The 20,029-nt window shown below is 43.8% G+C and overlaps 1 protein-coding gene across 13 annotated transcripts in view; it reads right to left on the bottom strand.

Moving 5' to 3' along the window:
* KMT2C (lysine methyltransferase 2C) overlaps positions 1 to 20,029 on the bottom strand; it is a 236,661-nt gene that overhangs the window by 178,989 nt on the left and 37,643 nt on the right. For 12 of the 13 annotated variants that reach the window (XM_075587878.1, XM_075587876.1, XM_075587879.1 and 9 more), the window contains exon 2: positions 13,821 to 13,909. The exons of the other annotated variant lie outside the window; for it this stretch is intronic. In XM_075587878.1, the coding sequence (XP_075443993.1) occupies positions 13,821 to 13,909 (89 nt within the window). The remainder of the gene's footprint in view (positions 1 to 13,820; positions 13,910 to 20,029) is intronic. 13 annotated transcript variants of the gene reach the window in all.

Genomic DNA, 20,029 nt, shown 5'->3' with positions numbered 1-20,029 from the left:
ATATATATATATATATATATAGATTGTTTTGTTTCAACGCGTGGTGTGTGCTGTGTATAGTTCTACTATACTGATCAGCAATGCTCGACAAATTCTTAAAAAAAATAAATTAAAATAAAACACCCCCAAAAAAGTCACTCAATCCCCCACACCCCTCCCCCACCCCCCCCCCCCCCACTTTACCCGATCGCGAGTCTTACCTACGGCCGGGTGGTGAGGCGTCTCCCCTGCAGCTTGTGTGAAAATTACGGCGCCTTGCCATGACATCAGGACGCTACGTGACGTCAAGACATCACGCGGTATCAAGTTGTCATGGCAAATTGACATCACGTAGCGTCCCATTGTCATGGCAACGCGTCATTTGATGTCGCGCAGCCATTTTCACACGAGCAGCAGGGGAGACACACGAAGTTGCAGGGAAAAAGCAGGAGAATGACAGGAGACGCCACACCACAAGCAACACGACAGCGGGCAAAATGCATTCGCCCCAGGCGAAGTGGCGAGTGCATTTGTCGATCACAATAAGCCTGGTAACCACAGCTCTGCTCTATAAGATGTTTTCAAAGCCTTGAGCCCTTAAGATTCTTCTACCTTTTCTATTATTGCCTGAAATGTAGAATACGCTTTAAACAGAAGCAGTGGACTGTGATATCGGAATCAGAATACTACATTATATTCTCATTAAACATTAATTTCAAGAGTCGTCTCTTGGCCTCAGGCAAGAAATAGATGTTCATCTGGCAAAACAGCTCTCTAGAATGTTCTACTCGTTCACAATTAATGTGGGAGGCAAATGTATATGTGACGTCATTTAACCGGGCTCTGCTTTGTCCTCCTCATGAAGCATCTTATTACACAAGTGCCACTAGCCATGAGAAACAGCACACACAGCCAAGGAATCTGTACTGCACTTTAACACTGTTATAGGTTATACACAAATTGTGTCAAATATAGTCGCCGTACAAAAGATCATATTAACAGCTAAGGTTTGGCAGATTAAGGTTTATGATGAAAGAATTTGCTGTACCGTAATATAATTAACAATAAATAAACAAACATTTTGCGCTAGAAGATAGCTTCTTAGTGAAGGTGTATTGACACATTTGTAGTTGCACCAAGTCTGCTGTAAAATACAAAAAAAAAAAAAAAAAAAAAAGTTGTGCACAACAAACCCGTTTGGCACAGAGCAGGGGTGTGCAAACTTCTTGAGCTGCACCCCCCCCCCCTCCAGGGACTCGGCGTCAAATGACGTCGCGGGTCATGTGATGTCACGTCACCCTGCCGCGTCAGTTGACGCACGTTGCCATGGCGACGCGTTGCCGAAGACCCGGCAGAGAGCAGGTAAGGGAGTTTCAGAGGCCTCACGCCACCCCCGGCATTTAATTTAAATGCCATGGGGAAGAGCACGTGACCTCTGCAAACGCCATGCCCCCCCCCCCCACACACAAATTCTCACCCTTCTCTCCTCCCCCCCCACGGGCACGCCCCAAAGTTTGCACACCCCTGGTATAGAGAGAGTATATTGCAGGGGTGAGCAACTCCAATCCCACAAGGGCCACAAGGGCCACCAACATGTCATTTTTCCAGGATATCCCTGCTGCAGCACAGGTGGCTCAAAGAATGAGCTACTGATTGAGCCACCTGTGCTGCAGCAGGGATATCCTGGAAACCCGATATGTTGGTGGCCTCTGTGAGACTGGAGCTGCTCACCCTGCAATAGGCCGACTACAAGAACGCAACTACATTTTCTTACTTGCACTGCGGTTGTCGGCTCTGATGAGCGCTCCCGGACAGCCGAGGGGTGTTTACGGACAGCCGAGGGGTATTTACGGACAGCCGAGGGGGTATTTACGGACAGCCGAGGGGGTATTTACGGACAGCCGAGGGGGTATTTACGGACAGCCGAGGGGGTATTTACGGACAGCCGAGGGGGTATTTACGGACAGCCGAGGGGGTATTTACGGACAGCCGAGGGGGTATTTACGGACAGCCGAGGGGGTATTTACGGACAGCCGAGGGGGTATTTACGGACAGCCGAGGGGGTATTTACGGACAGCCGAGGGGGTATTTACGGACAGCCGAGGGGGTATTTACGGACAGCCGAGGGGGTATTTACGGACAGCCGAGGGGTATTTACGGACAGCCGAGGGGTATTTACGGACAGCCGAGGGGTATTTACGGACAGCCGAGGGGTATTTACGGACAGCCGAGGGGTATTTACGGACAGCCGAGGGGTATTTACGGACAGCCGAGGGGTATTTACGGACAGCCGAGGGGTATTTACGGACAGCCGAGGGGTATTTACGGACAGCCGAGGGGTATTTACGGACAGCCGAGGGGTATTTACGGACAGCCGAGGGGTATTTACGGACAGCCGAGGGGTATTTACGGACAGCCGAGGGGTATTTACGGACAGCCGAGGGGTATTTACGGACAGCCGAGGGGGTATTTACGGACAGCCGAGGGGGTATTTACGGACAGCCGAGGGGGTATTTACGGACAGCCGAGGGGGTATTTACGGACAGCCGAGGGGGTATTTACGGACAGCCGAGGGGGTATTTACGGACAGCCGAGGGGTATTTACGGACAGCCGAGGGGTATTTACGGACAGCCGAGGGGTATTTACGGACAGCCGAGGGGTATTTACGGACAGCCGAGGGGTATTTACGGACAGAAGGCTGCAACTTCGTAAAAAAACATTAGGATTTCAGCAAACCAGTTATCCCCCTGTTCCAGCTGTTCTCTGAATTGGTCGTTTCCTGGGGATTAGGTGAGAATTAATTATCTCAGATGTCTCGGCCAGGCCGCCAGTTCTCTACTCTGCAACCTTGTGCACCAGAAACACAGGCAAAAAGGGGAACATATCGCCTTTTAATAAACAACAGAGACCCACTGGAGGCTAATAATGTGTGATGTGCTCCAGGTCACCCCATCCCATAGAACTGGTGCGGTGAGATGTTAGAAGCGCGGTTTGCCAGAAATAAAGTAGAAACTGTGAATGCATTTCACGGGACTGTCAGGGTATTTCCCGTTTTGGTCTTTACAAAATTGTACTTTAAAAGAACAAAATGAAAAACATACATTCTGTTAGGTAAGTGCCACAAAGTCCAGGGACACATTCTGCCGCAGGACACAGCGGAGACCACATGCAGTATGACCATTAGCATGAAGTCAATTCTGAAGGAATCATTTCATATGTTTGCATGGGCAAGCAAAGTGCGGGGTGGTTACATGCTGCACTAGGAAGGCACAAGAACCTAGCATGGGACAATCACAGTTTCTGCGTCTAACAGCAGTGGTTTTCCATTATTGTGCATTAAATACATTTAAACTGGTGTAGGCCAAATCTGTCATCAAATGCATGAAACGTGATACATCTCTTCCATTTAATGTTTAATGTAAATAAACTATACAAATTCTTCAATGCCTCATGGTATTAATACTCTGCTTGGATACTGTTAATAATCAAACTGTCTGCAATGCCAACTGAAATAGTGATTATCTCAATATAGTACACAAGAAACCCATTAGAAACAATTATATTCACAATAATGCACTTATCTAGTTTTCCCATAGAAAGAAACACAAAAACAACCTGCTGGTTACATAAAAGCATCAAAATCTGCTCACTACAAATATTTAGCAAAAATACCACAATACCTGGATAGTGGTGGACTTTTTGAATGTTTGCTCATTTTGATTACAACTGTATAAACACCAGATAAAAAAAGTTTGTGAGCACTGAACATTTAGAATCAGATCCAGTTTATACAGTACAGGCATACCCCGCATTAACGTACGCAATGGGACCGGAGCATGTATGTAAAGCGAAAATGTACTTAAAGTGAAGCACTACCTTTTTCCCACTTATCGATGCATGTACTGTACTGCAATCGTCATATACGTGCATAACTGATGTAAATAACGCATGTGTAACAGGCTCTATAGTCTCCCCGCTTGCGCACAGCTTCGGTACAGGTAGGGAGCCGGTATTGCTGTTCAGGACGTGCTGACAGGCGCATGCACGAGCTGCTGTTTGCCTATTGAGCGATATGTACTTACTCGAGAGTGTACTTAAAGTGAGTGTCCTTAAACCGGGGTATGCCTGTAGTATAGTTTAAAAACAAATTCCTTCAAGAAACAAATTAAAACATGTCAAAAAACAAGATCAACCAAGGACAGACCGGATGGACTGACGAGCAGGCGTGTAACACTTTTGTACAACATTTTTAAACATTAGGAATTGAGGTAAAAGAAGACTTAAAAATTGTGACAATCAAGCACAGCTGTACTAAACAAGAGTCTAAAATGTAATCAAAGATACTGTCAAACACATGGCTACAGAATTAGAATGTGAGTGAGAAAACAACTAGGGGTTAACATCACAGGAAGGCGGTGCGGGGAGAGGGGGGGGGGTGCAGTCGAACTGTTCTTATTTCCGTGTTAGTAACAGTTAACGGCCTACACCTCGGGGCAAACAACACTCATGTTTGTGTGCAGACTTGGTTTTGAAATGTTAGTCAGCAATTCACCGTACGGGTTTCTTCGTTCATGATTAAGTATCTCATCACCTGGGGATCAATAGCGGGTTTTAATATCTTAAGAATATAAATAGTCATGAAGATTACAGTGACTAAAAATAGTGATATCAGATTCTAAAAACCAAGACATACAAAGGCCTTCCTTGTATGTTTCTGTTCCAACTACAGTGGTGAGAAAAAAGTTTGGGAATCCCAACGCTAATTACGGAAATTCCTCATCTTTCATAACCTTTTTGAATAAAAAAAACAATCTTCTCTTAAATATCCAATAGGGTTTATATTAACCAATTCCATGTCTTTTGAAATAAAATGATGTATGAATTAGGCAATGAGTAATTAAGAATCAAGGTATGTGCAAAAGTAAGTGAAACACTGGTTTTGTCAGCTAAATTAAAGGGGATAATTAGAATCAGGTAGATCTTCAGGGGTGAGTTTGGGAGCCCCCCCCCCCCCCCCTATATAAAGATCAGAAACTTTGTGAGTTTGGTCTTCACCATACAGGTGTGTGGGAACACGTCATGCAACAATCAAGAAAAATCTCGGAGGATCTCAGAAAAGCAGTTATTGATGCTCATCATTCTGGAAAGGGTTACAAAACAATTTCTAAGGATCTGGGGGCTCCACCAATCCACTGTCAAACAGACCAAATCAGCAAATCATCCAAGACGTCACAAAGAACCCCAGAATAACATCCAAGGCCCTGTAGGCCACTCTCGCCTTGGCTAATGTGAGTGTTCATGACAAAGATAGCCAGGAGGAAAACACTGCTCTCTAAAAATAACATTGCTGCCCATCTAAGTTCGCCAAAGAGCACAGATAATCCACAAGACTTCTGGAACAATGTTACAGACAAGTCAAAAAGGTAGAACTTTTTGGCCTTAATGAGAAACGTTATGTTTGTGGACTTCAACTGTAATATTGATTACCCCTTTCTCCCTTGGGCTTACCACTTTCTCTCTCTAACCTCTTCTTTTGGCCTTCAACAGTAGACTACAGCAAGCACTCACAATGAAGGCCACTACCTAGACCTGGTTTTCACTAAACTTCTTTCTGATTGCTCCATTTCCCCCTTTCCTCTCTCTGACCATCATCTCATCTTTTCTCTCTCACTTCTCCATCTCATTTCTGCAGAGACTTGCGCTCTATTAACCTACCAGCTTTTAATTCCACAGTGTGCTCCTCCCTCAGCTCCAGACACAGAAAACCTGGTCAGGAACTACAACTTTGTTCTATCCTCTCTTGATCTACATGCCACACTTTCTCTCATTCGTTCTCACCCCAGACCCTGGATAAATTGTGCCACCCGTATGCTGCGTTCCTGCACTCATTCCTCTCTGAACATCTCTGGAGGAAATAACACACAACCCCCTTCACTTATCTGTCTGACTCCCTACTCAGACCACACTCTGCTGCCTGTTCTTCATCCATCTTACCTCAGGACTTTACTGACTATTTCAAGGAAAAGGTGGAATCCATACGTCAGGACATAACCTCTGTATCCTCCTCCCATACAACCCCTCTTCCCAACTCTCCTCCTGCCTTCCTTGACTTTTTCTGCTGTCACAGAGGAGGAAGTATCGTTGCTGATCTCTTCTCCCTCTACCACCTGCCCTCTTGACCCCATTCCCTCCCATCTCCTAAAACCCTCTTGGCTCCTACTATAATCCCTATGTTCACACACATTCTTAACTCCTATCTCCACTCTCGTACCTTTCCCCCTCCCCCTCTTTCAAACATGCAACAGTCATAGCATTACTCAAAAACAGCAAGCTTGACTCTACCCGTCTTTCTAACTATCTCCCTCCTGCCTTTTGCCTCTAAACTCCTTCAACGCCTTGTATTCTTTTGCTTGCTCCATTTTCTCACCACCTATTCTGCCCTAGACCCTCTTCAATCTGGCTTCCACACTGCTCACTCCACTGAAACAGCACTCACTAAAATAACTAATGACTCTCATGCTGCCAAAGGTCACTACACTCTGCTCATATTACTCAACCACTTTGCAGCATTTGATACTGTGGACCACTCTTCTCCATACTCTTGGTATCCGTAACAAAGCTCTATCCTGGATCTCCTCTTACCTCGCCCATCGTACTGCCTGTCGTTTGCCAACACCTACTCCATTGACCTCTTGGTGGGGGTACCCCAAGGCTGTCCTGGGACCTCTTCTCTCACACTCTCTCTAGGTGACCCAATCACATCTCTTGGGTTCAAATATAACCTCTATGCTGATGACACACAAATTTACTTTTCCACCCCTGACCTTACACCTGCTGTACAGACTAAAGTTTCTGAATGTCTCCCTGCCATATCATCCTGAATGGCCCTCCGCTGACTTAAACTTAACATGTAAAAAAATGGAGCTCCACATATTTCCTCCCAAACCTGGCATAACTACCTCCTTCCACATTACTATTGGAAGCACTATTATATAACCAGTAGCATAAGCACAATGCCTATGGGTCACACTACTTCTCTCTCTCATTCAAAAGGTAGCTAAAACCTGTCATTTTTTCCTCCGCAATATTACAAAGATACGCTCTTTCCTCTGTTGCTCGACTGCTAAAACTTTGACTCAGGCCCTCATTCTCTCCCGTCTCGATTACTGTAACCTCCTGCTGTCCAGCCTTCGTGCCTCTCACCTGTCTCCCCTACAATCTATCCTAAACGCTGCTGCCAGAATCACTCTACTCTTTCCTAAATCTGTATCAGCGTCTCCCCTGCTTAAATCCATCTCCTGGCTTCAAATCCCGTATCACACACACAATTCTCCTCCTCACTTTTAAGGCTTTACACTGTTCTGCCCCTCCTTACATCTCAGCTCTAATTTATTGCTATACACCATCCCGGCTCTTGCGTTCTGCTCAAGGATGTCTTCTCTCTACCGCTTTTGTACCTAAAGCCCTCTCCCACCTAAAACCTCTCACTCACTGTCCCACGCCTCTGGAATGCCCTTCCCCTCAGTATCCGACTAGCACCCTCTCTATCCACCTTTAAGACCAATCTTAAAACTTACCTCCTTAAAGCATATGGGTAGCTCTGTGTCTGATACTTTACACCTCATACATCGACTTGGCCCCTTGCTGAGGCACTTACAAGAACACCTTCCTACTGTCTCTGTACATCCTTCCTACTTACCAATAAGATTGTAAGCTCTTCGGGGCAGGGACTCCTTTTCGTAAATATCACTTTTATGTCTGAAGTACTTCTTACCATTATGTATTATTTTTTTATTTATACGGTTGTCTCATGTATTACTGCTGTGAAGCGATAACGGCGCTGTATAAATAAAGATACATATGTATGTATACATACTTGGCTAAAATGAAACGCTGCGTTCATACAGAAAAGCCTCAACCCAACCGTCAAGTATAGTGGTGGGAGTGTGATGGTTTGGGGCTGCTTTGCTGCCTCAGGACCTGGACTGTTTGCCATCATGCACACAACCAGGAATTTTGCATTGTATCAGTGTATCAGTGTATCAGAAGACTCTAAAGTATGTCAGGCCATCTATCCGTGAGCCGACGCGAAAGTGGGTCATGTAGCAAGAGAATGATCCTAAACATACAAGCAGATCTACAAAAGAATGGCTGCAGAAGAAATTCCACGTTTTAGAATGGCCTGGTCAAAATCCGGACCTAAACCATATCGAAATGTTGTGGCAGGACCTGAAGCAAGCTGTCCATGCAAGAAAGCCAAATGTCACCGAGTTGAAGCAGTTCTGTAAGGAGGAATGGGTAAAAATTAGTCAAAACCGATGTGAGAAACTGACCAGCAGTTACAGGTCATTGCTGCTCAAGGGGGCGCCACCAGGTACTGAACCTAAGGGCTGGGACCCGCTGCGCCCGGTGGCGCGGGCGGCCGCGTGAGCGCAACTCACTATTACTGTTTAGCCTCAGGATCCGGTCCCAGTCCCTCCTCACTGCCAACTGACTACATACTGTGACGCGTCAGCCAGCAGGGGATACCAGAGAATTGTGTTCCCGTGCGGCGACGCGTCACATGGTACGCGAGTCAGCCAATGAGGAGGAGGGGAGGGAAGGAGCTAGATGGGAGGCGCCTTGGGTGGGGAACAGGGAAGGAGCTGCAGGTTAAAGTGTGTGTGTGTATATGTATGTATGTATGTGTGTATGTGTGTGTATGTGTGTGTATGTATGTGTATATGTATATGTGTGTGTGCGTGTGCGTGTGCGTGTAAGTGTGTGTGTGTGTATGTATGCGTGTGGGGGGGTGAACAGCACCACGATCAGATCCCGCCCCCCTCCCTCCCACTCCCGCCCCCCTCCCTCCCACTCCCGCCCCCCTCCCTCCCACTCCCGCCCCCCGGGCTCCCTACAGACCGCATATCGCGGTCTGTGTCTGTCAGCGCCCCGCCTGTCTGCCTGTCTTAGGCCTTAGCCTAAAGGTTCACATACTTTATCACACATGGATATCGAATGTTGAATTATTTGTGGATAAATAAATGTTGAAAAGGTATCATGTTTGTGTGTCATTTGTTTGGTTATCCTGATCTATTATTAGGACTTCGGTTAAGATTTAATAACATTTTAGGTTTGAAATATGTGAAAATTTGACGGGGCTCACAAACTCTCGCCCCTATCAGAATTAGCAAAAAAAATATGGAGGTGCTTCTTAATGGCATTAGCATACGATGTTACAGTAGGTAAGGAGGGCCCTGCCCCTAAGAGCTTACACCCTATAATTAAAGGTAAGTGCAAACATAAGGTACAGGGGGATACAATATGTTTACCCAAGACCAACAACATGGCAGATGCAACATCAGCAAATGGCAGCAAATGTCTGACATTAGTCGCGCCAAATGGTATGTCCAAGAGAGTGAGGAAGAGTAAATCACTTGTACCTGGGGTCCTGAGAACTCTGCAATGTCATATGAAGCATTTCCTCCTGTTCAGATCTGACAAATACCTAAAACACTGGATCCCATTATTCTAGTGTCATGCTTTCCATCGATATTTATATTATTTGGGTCTGTTTTGTTTGGCATTTGATTTTTGCTCTTTCAAAATCGTACAGATGTAGCGCATTTGATTTTCCCCGTGGCTCTGGGAAGGTGAAATTTGCAGGCAGGCGCAGGCGCAGTCGCTACACAAAAAAAAAAAAAAAACAGACAAAAGGACAGCTAACCCCATCCTGCAGGAAAGGTTAATCAGGCTGCATCGGGATCTATGTTTTAGGATTTCCTTTTTCATTGATTTACACATTATTGTATTTGAGTATTCCATATACCAGGGGTGCGCGACAGATTTTAGGGGGGCGCGCGGCGGTTACAGAGGCCCTGTGCTATTCAGCGCGAGACCTCTGTAAATTCACTTACCCGGCCTCGCGTCGACGGGTCTCCATGATGACGGGCATTAAATGACGCTGTGGGGCCATGTGACATGGCGTAATTTGATGCCCGTTGCCATGGTGTCAAATGATGCCACGGGTCACGTGGGATCACCACCCCTCTGCGTTATTTGCCGCCGCATTCAGAGGGAGGGGGGGGGGCACGACCCAGGGTCAGAGCAAGCAGGGGGCGTAGCTGAGGAAGTTTGCGCACCCCTGCCTTATGCTATATTTTGGGAAGAGGAAACCTACATATTGTGTGTGTGCTTTTTCTGATCAGAAGTGCTAGATTCTATGTAATTGGCTTTATTTCCAATCTTTTTAAATGAATAGGGTGCGTGTTCATTTGAAATGGGGAAGAGTACCATTAAGGCTTAAACTAGCACCTCAGTATATTTCTTTCTGTGTCTCATCTTACACATTGTATAGGGGGAAATAATGTGCATTTGGATATTATTTATTTCCACATAGCACATCAGCTATCACAAAGGCCCCGCGTCCCCCCCTCACTCCGTCAGGAAAGTGTGCGCGATCCACATCCACCTTCTCCGCAGTAATTATCTTTGTCAATAACTATGTAAATATTGAAAGGAAGACTGGCTCACAGCCAGTGGTAAGTAAATAAAGTTATGATGGATCGCCGCTTGAAAAATGCATTCACAAGTGAAAGTGAAATAAGATTATGGTTGTATTCTCGGTGTCAGTGTAGCTTGTTATTCTGGAGTACTGTTCCAACACTTTTTCCCCCTCTATACATTATTTCCCTTGATCCTCCCTCAAATTAAATACTATAAGGAAATCCTCCATACCTTGGACCCAGTCCCCACCTAAACCCTCTATATTGAAGGATTTTCTATGCTGACAGACAGCACAGCTCATGCAGCTGACGAGGAAATCGTATGTGACTCACATCTTACATGTGACCGCTGATTTACAAGACTGTTAGTTTTGTGTAAGCTGCACATTTTTTGCAGATTAAGATACTTAACCTTTTAGTTGCCGGTTTACGGCCTGGATTTTCCAAGTCATCCAATTGGAAGCCGCAACATCCTCTATTGTGGTTTCCTATTGGCCCCTGGGAGCTATGGCATTTGGCAGCCATTTTAATTCCCCAAACCCAAGATAAAGCACCAGAAACTAAAACCTGGGGTTCCTGGAGCTGAAAATGGGGGAGGATGAATAAATAGGGAGGGGAAATAAATGGACAGGATTGCTACTTTACCAGATGAAGGTTTTTTTTTTTTGTTTGTTTTTAAGATAAAAGTGATCGAGGGGAGGTACATATCAAAATCTACTTTTCTAATACAATTATAAGGAGTGTCTCAGTGAGTAAAGACACTGACTCTCGCACTGAGTTTGTAGCAGGGGAGCCTGGTTCAATTCCCAGTATCGGCTCCTTGTGACCTTGGGCAGGTCACAATCTCCGTGCCTCAGGCACCAAAAATGTAATGTAATGTAAACTCCACAAGACAGGGACCTGTGCCTGCAAAATGTCTCTGTAAAGCGCTACGTAAAACTAGCAGCGCTATACAAGAACGGGCTATTATTATTATCTACCAAGTATGCATGCAGCTTCAGTGCAACTTGTACATTTAATCAATCATACTTCATGCAAAAATGCCCCTATCGTTCCTGGTGTCGAGAAACGGCTTGCTCCCTTCCCCATGATAACTTTAGATCAGTTCTCTTACAAGTAAAAGGGCCACAACTACATTGCCTTGTCATTTTTTAATTTAAGGGTGGAAAAAAAAGAATTTGAACATCATACTTGACACATTTATACCTTATATAGAATAACATTAGTGTATATTTTTCGTGAATGGTGGAAAATTGCACTTATCTAACTGAACAACTGCAATGAAATCAGACCACTTCCCAGGCCAGATCTGGCCCGAGTAGCAAATCTCTGCTATTTATTATTGTAAATTCGACCATCCCCAGAGCAAGAGGAGACAAAGAAAGGGAGGGCACTCAACACTGCGACTTGACAAAAATAAACAAGAATCGGAAACAAATTCATATTGTTCACAGTTCCCGTTTTACAATACAAACTTTATCAATGTTGTACTTATTGCTCACTTTAAATTAAAGTATAAAGTGTGCTCCAATTACAGCCCAAAATGTATTGATTTCCTTTTTTTTTTTTTTTTTTTTTTTTTAAACCCTTTTACAACTTGATCACATACATCTAATGTCACCCAAATGAAGCATATTCTGTATACTCTGACATTGTTTTGTACTTGCATGGCTAAAAGCTGAAAGTCTAGTCCTTTCAATTTCAACCGTTTCCATGTATATATTTAATAGCTCTGTCCTAGAATGAATTAAATATGCACAATCAATTACATTACGGGTTCCATTGCTCATGTGTAATCAAACTTCTGTGATATTAAAAGCTGCGGTCTCTTGGTGAATAGAAAGTGGATGATTGATCTGCAACTAGACGGGGACAGCAAGAGGAGAGTGTGTGGGCAGCTGGGAGAGTTTGGGAGGGGTGGCGTGGAAGAGAGTAAGCATGTACTGAAAGTGGAGACATTTGGAGGGGGGGGGAGGAAAGATGTGGTTGCTGTCAGATAGGGAGACAGATAGGGAGACAGATAGGGAGACAGATACCACCATACTGAAAGATTACGCGGATTATTCAACATACCCGTAAGCACCTGAAAACGCACTGACTTCAATCTGATTTTTCAGCTGATAACGGTGGCACCAGCCACGCCAGAGAAGGGTAAAAATCTTACCATGCTGACGATATGAAGTCATTTATCGCGATACCCAATAGAGAACACAAATAAATCTTACGTAACCTGTTCCAGGCAATTTATTGTGAAATGCGATTTTTCGAAAAATGCATTTCAGCCTTAATAAATAAACTACAGCGTATTTGCTTTTTACATTTCAATTTTGCGAATAAAAAACATTTTCTTACTGAAAATGATTTTACAATAAAATCAACTAAAACCCCAAGGCCCCTTTTGCTTCACCATGCACAGCATTAGCCTCTCTCTCCTGCATTAATTTAATGGGCATAGGGATGGAGGGCATTGAGAAGTATGGGGAGGAGAGAAAGGGGGTAAAACGGCATGCCAAAGGGCAGGGGGCGAAATTAGCAGCAGAAGTCTTGAAGCTGCAGCATACGAGAGCCTCTCAGTCACAGAGCAGCCGGCTCAGTCCCCACGCCCATCGCTGGCTCCGCCCACACCCCCATTTACATAAGGGACAGGCAGGCACGAATACCACGGGAATAATGCTAAACAGAGTTACCGTCCATTTGTATTAGCCTTGTGCATTCAGTATAATTCAGAGCACATTAAATAAGGCCGTAATAATTGTTCTGTGGGTGAAAGGGGACGACAGGGAGCTGGTCTGTTACTGGTATAGTGGGAAACTAAAAGGGTTAGGTCAGTGGAGGGAAAACTACCACATAAGTCGCAGGACTTGATAAACCTCTACAATGAGCTGCACGACTTAAAGGGATATATTCATCTCACTAGCAAAAAGGTTTTAAAAGCAGCAAAAGCTACAACAGTATATTGACTATTTCCTCGGAGTCACCAATTAAGTATCTTATCCACTTCAACAACAGGTGATCTTTTGGTGATACAAGATACAAGGATAGAAGGGAGCAGTGTTTAGCCACCGGCTATAGCTGGGGTGGGCAACTCCAGTACTCAAAGGCCACAAACGGGTCAAGTTGTCAGGATATCATTGCTTCAGCATAGGTGGCTCAAATCAAGAAAAGCCACCTGTGCTGACGCAGGGATATCCTTAAAACGTGACCTGTTGGTGGCCTGTGACTGGCATTGCCCAGGCCTGGGCTATAGCAAGCTCTACGGTCTTCATTTTTACATTACCACATCCAACGCGAGAGCCAGCACATGATGTATTTTCAGTGCAGATATGCACAGTATTACAGAGGGTACGACAGCTTACCTGGTTCAGCAGAGCTTTCCGGTTCTGCTGCCTCCAGCCCATCCATGCTATCTTCATCCTCCAATGCAGTTTTTCCTCTACTCCGAGGCCTGCAAGTATCAAAATAGTACAGTGGTGAGGCACCTCACATGCTTCTCCGTTCTCCCACCCCATTGGCACCCATGTTTTTCTCAGATTTTCAGATTGAAGAAAACCTCACAACACTGTAATATAATGTATCCGTAAGAATCAAATGATTACTCATTATGAACGTGGCCAATGTTTCAGTGAGATACCCAACTTTCATAAGCCTTTTCCAGTTTACAGTACAGCACAGTGGTTTTTATCATGGGAAAATCAAGTTCTTGAGCACACACAACTGCTTTAACCATCATTGATCCATTTCCCCAAAAGCTTCTAACACACCAGATAAATACTGCATGGCAAAGCAGAGCATAATATCCCTTTCTTTTTTATATACCAGGATGTTCTAAAGCTTAATCCAAAAGTCTCCTAAAGCTCCATCACTAGTTGTCTCAGACCATTTTTCAGGCCAATCAATTTCCACTTACCCACAGCAATAAAGTATACAATGGCATACTTTCTAAACTGCATCCCTATAGTTTGCTACACTGATTAAAAATCCCCAGAAATCTAGGTGCATAGGGCTCCCAGCACAAGCGCGAGTGGAAAATACATTATAGATGTGTAATCCCACTTTGGAACATATACTGGAGACGCAATATAACTAAGCAAACGTCTTGCCTAAGAAAACGTCTGTTCATGGAAATCAGGGCCGATGTACAATTATAACTGTGACTAACTCACCCGCCCAGTCACTAACTCACCCAGTCACTAACTCACCCACCCACCCAGTCACTAACTCACCCACCCACAGGGAGAGGGCAATGGGGAGCAGAGATAGGGGGTGAGTGGACAGAGAGGGGGAGCGGGACCATTTAATCCCGGGCAACGCCGGGTATATCAGCTAGTCTATATTAAAAGGGCAGTTCCAAGATTATTTTCCCTCACAAAGATTCAACCACCTGTAAAGAGACAGAGACATGTTTACCTAATTGTATTCTGCGGAACATTACTTTTTTAATCTGCTCAATTTCACAAGTAAAGAAAAAAAAATGTACAACCCTCCAACAGCATCTGTTTAAATTAAAGCAACAAAATACTGTACATCTATACTTATTTGGTTACTTTTCCCCCCATCATCTTCATTTAACTTACAAGAGAAAATAAAAAATAAAAAAAAATCCAATTGACAGCACTCCCTGAAAACTCAGATTCAGAACCTTGCTTCTGTGTGGGGAGCTCTGGTAAATGGTTCTCCTGCAGTTCACACAATCTTGTTAAACAAACGAAGACACCAAAGCACGCTCTTGTAAATGAAAAACAGAAAGAAGATTCTATGTCACGATGAAGGCTCTTATGTTGCTGCAGAAATATCAACTTTTTCTGGGCAGATTCAATATTTTGTCATTTTACAAGAGTGCCTTAGTATCTTCATTTGATTCACTACATGTAAAAATGGATCACTGAAACATGCCACTGCTGTTAATTCACTTTGGTACTAGGGACCTTCAATAAATCTGGTCTAAATGGACTTCAATTATTTTCTGTCCTGTTTTAATTCTGATTATGTAGGTCAGAGGATCTCACCCCCAGTCCTTAAGGACCTCTAGCAGAGCAGCTTTAAGGATACCCCTGCTTGAGCACACATGGTTCAGTCAAAATGATTGGGCTACCTGCGCCAATGAAAGGATCGCCTTCAAACCTTCACGGCTAGTGGTCCTTGAGAGAACCTCTGGTGTAGATTATAAAAATGGATGCCAGTGAATTGAAGTTGAAGGAAAGTAGATATTTTATATTAATTTGCTGTTGGAGGCAGAGGTAACATAACCAGCAATAACATCACTGGAGTAAGAGACAATACAGCAATTTCTAGAAAATCATAATGTGACCATTTTTAATATTACTCTTTAAAAAAAAAAAAAATACTCATAACACAAAGCAGCAATCCAGCCTGGGAAACGTGATTATCCACCGAGGTGAGCACTGACCCCAGCGGCCATATTGTTTCTCCAATTTGCCAGACGAGTTACAGAAAATGCAGACACACACACACACACGCGCACACACGCACGCACGCACACTAAGTTGGAGAGTGTTATAGTAATAAGTGCGTATACAAGGGGTCCTGGTAAAAGTATATAATATATATGCACAGCACGACAGCATCTTGCAACCTTTGCTAATACATAAGGAGAGCGTGTTTAGGTTTAGCACAATGTCAATCCCTATATATTGTTGTAATGAATCTTGTCTCATCATAAAAATCTTTTCTAGCTTTTTATGAAGAGGATTCCTCTGCGAATGGTCCTATTAATGACAGATTTTTGGGGGCGATATTGCCTCAGGTTAAATATATAATTATGGAAGTTAGGAACAATTTCTAAACTAAAGAAAAAAATCCCATTGAATCCCACAGAATCAGATTGATAATTCACAGGAGGCATCAAATCCCTTCCATCCCCAGGGGCACCGATTGACTGAAGCTTTCAGGTTCCAAATCAATGGAAGCAGAAGGAACGCCAACACAGGAGCCAAGTACAAGAAAAACACGACTTCATTTACCGCAAGGCATACTGAGCTGCAGTGGATTGTACGGCTGTAGCACCTGCACAAGCTTTCTGGGGGGTTTCCGCTTATTTTTGTGTTCAGGAACTATGTAAAGCAAAACACACTAGATATATGCCCAAGGGAGCTTGCAATATCAAGTTGAAGAGCTGTCTCACAGATCAACGCACCTGCCCAAAGCTGCACTACAAAAATCACATCTAACACGCTAAGGACATGTACAGGAAAACCTGCACTAACAATATGCGGTTTTATCATTATAACTTTTCAGGTGGATAGTAGTGCGAGTCATGTCAATGAGCTGATTTTGGTGTATAAAGATGCGCAAAATCTTTATACCCTATTGGAAAATAATGTAGTACAACTTTAATAGTTGCATAATATTGTTCACTGCAATTCTGCCATTCTTGTTACTGTGCTTTTTTTCTGTTTTGCAAAATATTTTTTTTAATCTGCATTGTCATGTCTAAAGCAACGCAGACTCAGGGTAACACAATAGGATGAGAAGAACAGAAAGCGCACACTTCTTGGTGCAATAACGTTTTTACTAGATTAATGAGACAAACAAACAAATAGTGGTAATACACTCACAAACATCCGAATAAAATAAGCAATTAGCTGTAGTTCACAGATCCGCGCTGGAGATATGCAGAGTTGTCTCATTAATGTAGTAAAAACGTTATTGCACCAAGAAGTGTGCGCTTTCTGTTCTTCTCATCCTATTTAGTTATCATTGAAGTGCTGGGTTAGCACTTCCAACTGAGGGAGCGGCACCTTCCTGGAACTTTGTTTTTTGTAATGTTTCTGGCAACAGATTGGACTCTAAGGTTGTATTTAACCCCTTAGGGACCAACTCAAGGACATTTATACATTCATATTTGCTTTTTGTTAAGCGCCTGTAGCTGAACTGTATGTATTGTGATTATTTAACACACTTATTCACGTAGTTTAGAGTTCTCCAGCTTAGATACATTTCAGGGTAACACAAACAACCTTTTTTTGTGGAAAAGACAAGACTAGCTAGAGGAGAGCGAGATACGATTGTAGCCTCCGACTGGCAGCCAGTCCCCTGAAAGATGCCACCGCATCAAGAAGAAAAATGCTGCGTTACCGAGGTACAAAGCCCTTATTTCACTTATTTCGGTGCCAGTTTCGTACAGGTCGATTTTTTTCTTCTACACGGCTTCTACCATGTTTTTTTTATTTTTTATAAATGAGTGCATTTTTGGACCTCAATCACAGAATTTCCATACATGTGTATGGAAAGTTAAAAATGTATGTTCGGAGCTCCACAGAATAAGGATGTGTCCGTTCTCCCCGACTATATACAATGTTTGTTTCAGAGCACGAGAAGTGTTTTACAAGTTGATGGGCCTTCATGCTACAGCCACAAAAATATACAATGTAATGCCATTAAAATTAAAATCAATATTTCCTGGATTAAAAATGGCCACATTCTGTAAAGGTTTGCACAAATACAGATAACCAAATTGCAATGCAAATCTGAAATGAGCCTCTGACACAAAGATTCGTCTTTCTTTGCCTTATTTAGCAAGATGGGACAATACCACTCAGGACCACACTGGATCAGTCAGAACCGATAGATTTAGTCTGTCGGACAACAAAACCGATAGAACACAAACAAAAAACAAACAAAACGCGGGTATAGTTTACAATGATTCAGGGAGATCTAAACCGAAGCAGGGCGTACAGAGAACCTGAGGCTATATAGGTTTCACCTTAGTCCCCAGGCAGCTGGAAATCCTGGCCTGGTTTACAAACCACGAGACACAGCTCTCCTCTAACACACCAACATTAACTGCAGTGCGGATTAGGCATCTGCTAACAGCAGAGAGGTATACACCTTCAACAGTACAGATGTTAATCCAAAACGAACCTCACAGAAATAAAATGTAAGGAAATCTGGTATTTTTACCTAATCAGTACGAGTTACTAATACGTAGCATGATACATGAAAAGGTGCATTAGCGTAAACTCAAAGAATGTGATGCTTCCAACACCTATCAAAATTACATTCATATATTGTCTAGAAAACAAAAATGTGTCAACCGTTACTAATTAAAAACACACCTAGAGAAACCAACCATTACATTTAATGCACATTCCTTGATGGGTGTTATTTTTTCTGCGTTCCCACGTCATGTGGCAACACTAAATGAGTCAACTCCAGCTACGGTTACACATCGCTCTGAACACCGGCGAACATCCCTCTACACCACAAGGTTTCCAATGGAGGAACCCTTTAACGGTTTAAAAAGGGCCCTCCCTCGTTTCAGATGTAGTAAGGCGGACAGGTTCCTCTAAATGAACACGTCTTTTCACACCTTGTAAAATATGCTGCAACCAAGCAGCGCTGGCTACAGTTACAAACTTCCAACCTTGTAATCCATTGAAAAGTACAGCTCCGTACAAGACTTCAATTAATGAAGAGCAGCTAATATCTTTAAGGGTTTAAATGCTGCCAAATATTACATTAAAAACACAGGTGTAAGAATTTGTAAAGAACGTGAAATGTGTCTCACACACACACAAGTCAATGTAAATGAGTACAGTACTGTACATAGGAATTAAATACTCTCGTCTTCTGCCTCATGTTGGTCTTACTGCAACCCTCCCACTGCATACATCAGGCCACGATTATAGTGGTCGCGCGTCTCCGGAACAAATGTACGTACTTTCATGATGCCGCCGCCGCCCATAGTACGAGCGCAATTCTGGAGAAGACAAAGAATTTTGTCTTTGCAGTGCGACGGCCGGGTCACGAGCGAGGTTCAGCCAATGAGGGCAAACCGCTCACGTGACAGCCACGCGTCCCCTCGCACCACAGTGCAGGTCTCGTGTGAGCAGCAGGCGGCGTGACGTCATGTGCTCTGTTGCGTCCACGCCGCCACTATAATTGCAGCCTAATCCATCTGGGAGAAGATACAGATGCATAAATCAGATAAAGTAACCACAATGGTGGAGAATACAAGATATAATATCTTCTAGTTCAAATTTAAACCAATGACAAATGTAAAGTATTAAATATTTCACTTCTATATAGAACAGATGTGAATTAATGGGACTACACCAGAGAATAAGACAGCGGTGTGCAAACTGGAGGCGCACGACTTTGTCGTGACGTCACATGACCCCGCTGCGTCATTTGACGCCTGCTGCCATGGAGACGCAGTGTCAAGTGGCACTGTGGGACACGCGACATCACATGACCCCGAAGCGTAATTTGAGGCCGCAGGGGGGTGCGACAGGGGGAGCGCAGCGCAGGAAGTTTGCCCACCCCTGGAATAAGAGACCTGAAACACAGTGAAGAACACATTGAATTATTTAAACTATGATTGCGTGCGTGTGCACACACACACACACACACACACACACACACACACACACACACACACACACACACACACACACACTGGTTCTGGCGGCGCACGCCGTCACAGGCACTATAATCACGGCCTTACCTTTTCTCTGCCTAGCAGTGCAATGCAATTTGCAAATACAGTAATGGTTCTACGTTATTCTTGTACTAACTTTTGCTCTTGCTAAATATAAATGCTAAT

The sequence above is a fragment of the Ascaphus truei genome, chromosome 2, assembly GCF_040206685.1.
Source record: "Ascaphus truei isolate aAscTru1 chromosome 2, aAscTru1.hap1, whole genome shotgun sequence".
Classification (NCBI taxonomy): Eukaryota; Metazoa; Chordata; class Amphibia; order Anura; family Ascaphidae; genus Ascaphus; species Ascaphus truei.
Note: the sequence above shows the minus strand (reverse complement) of the source record. Positions and strands in the feature narration are given on the sequence as shown.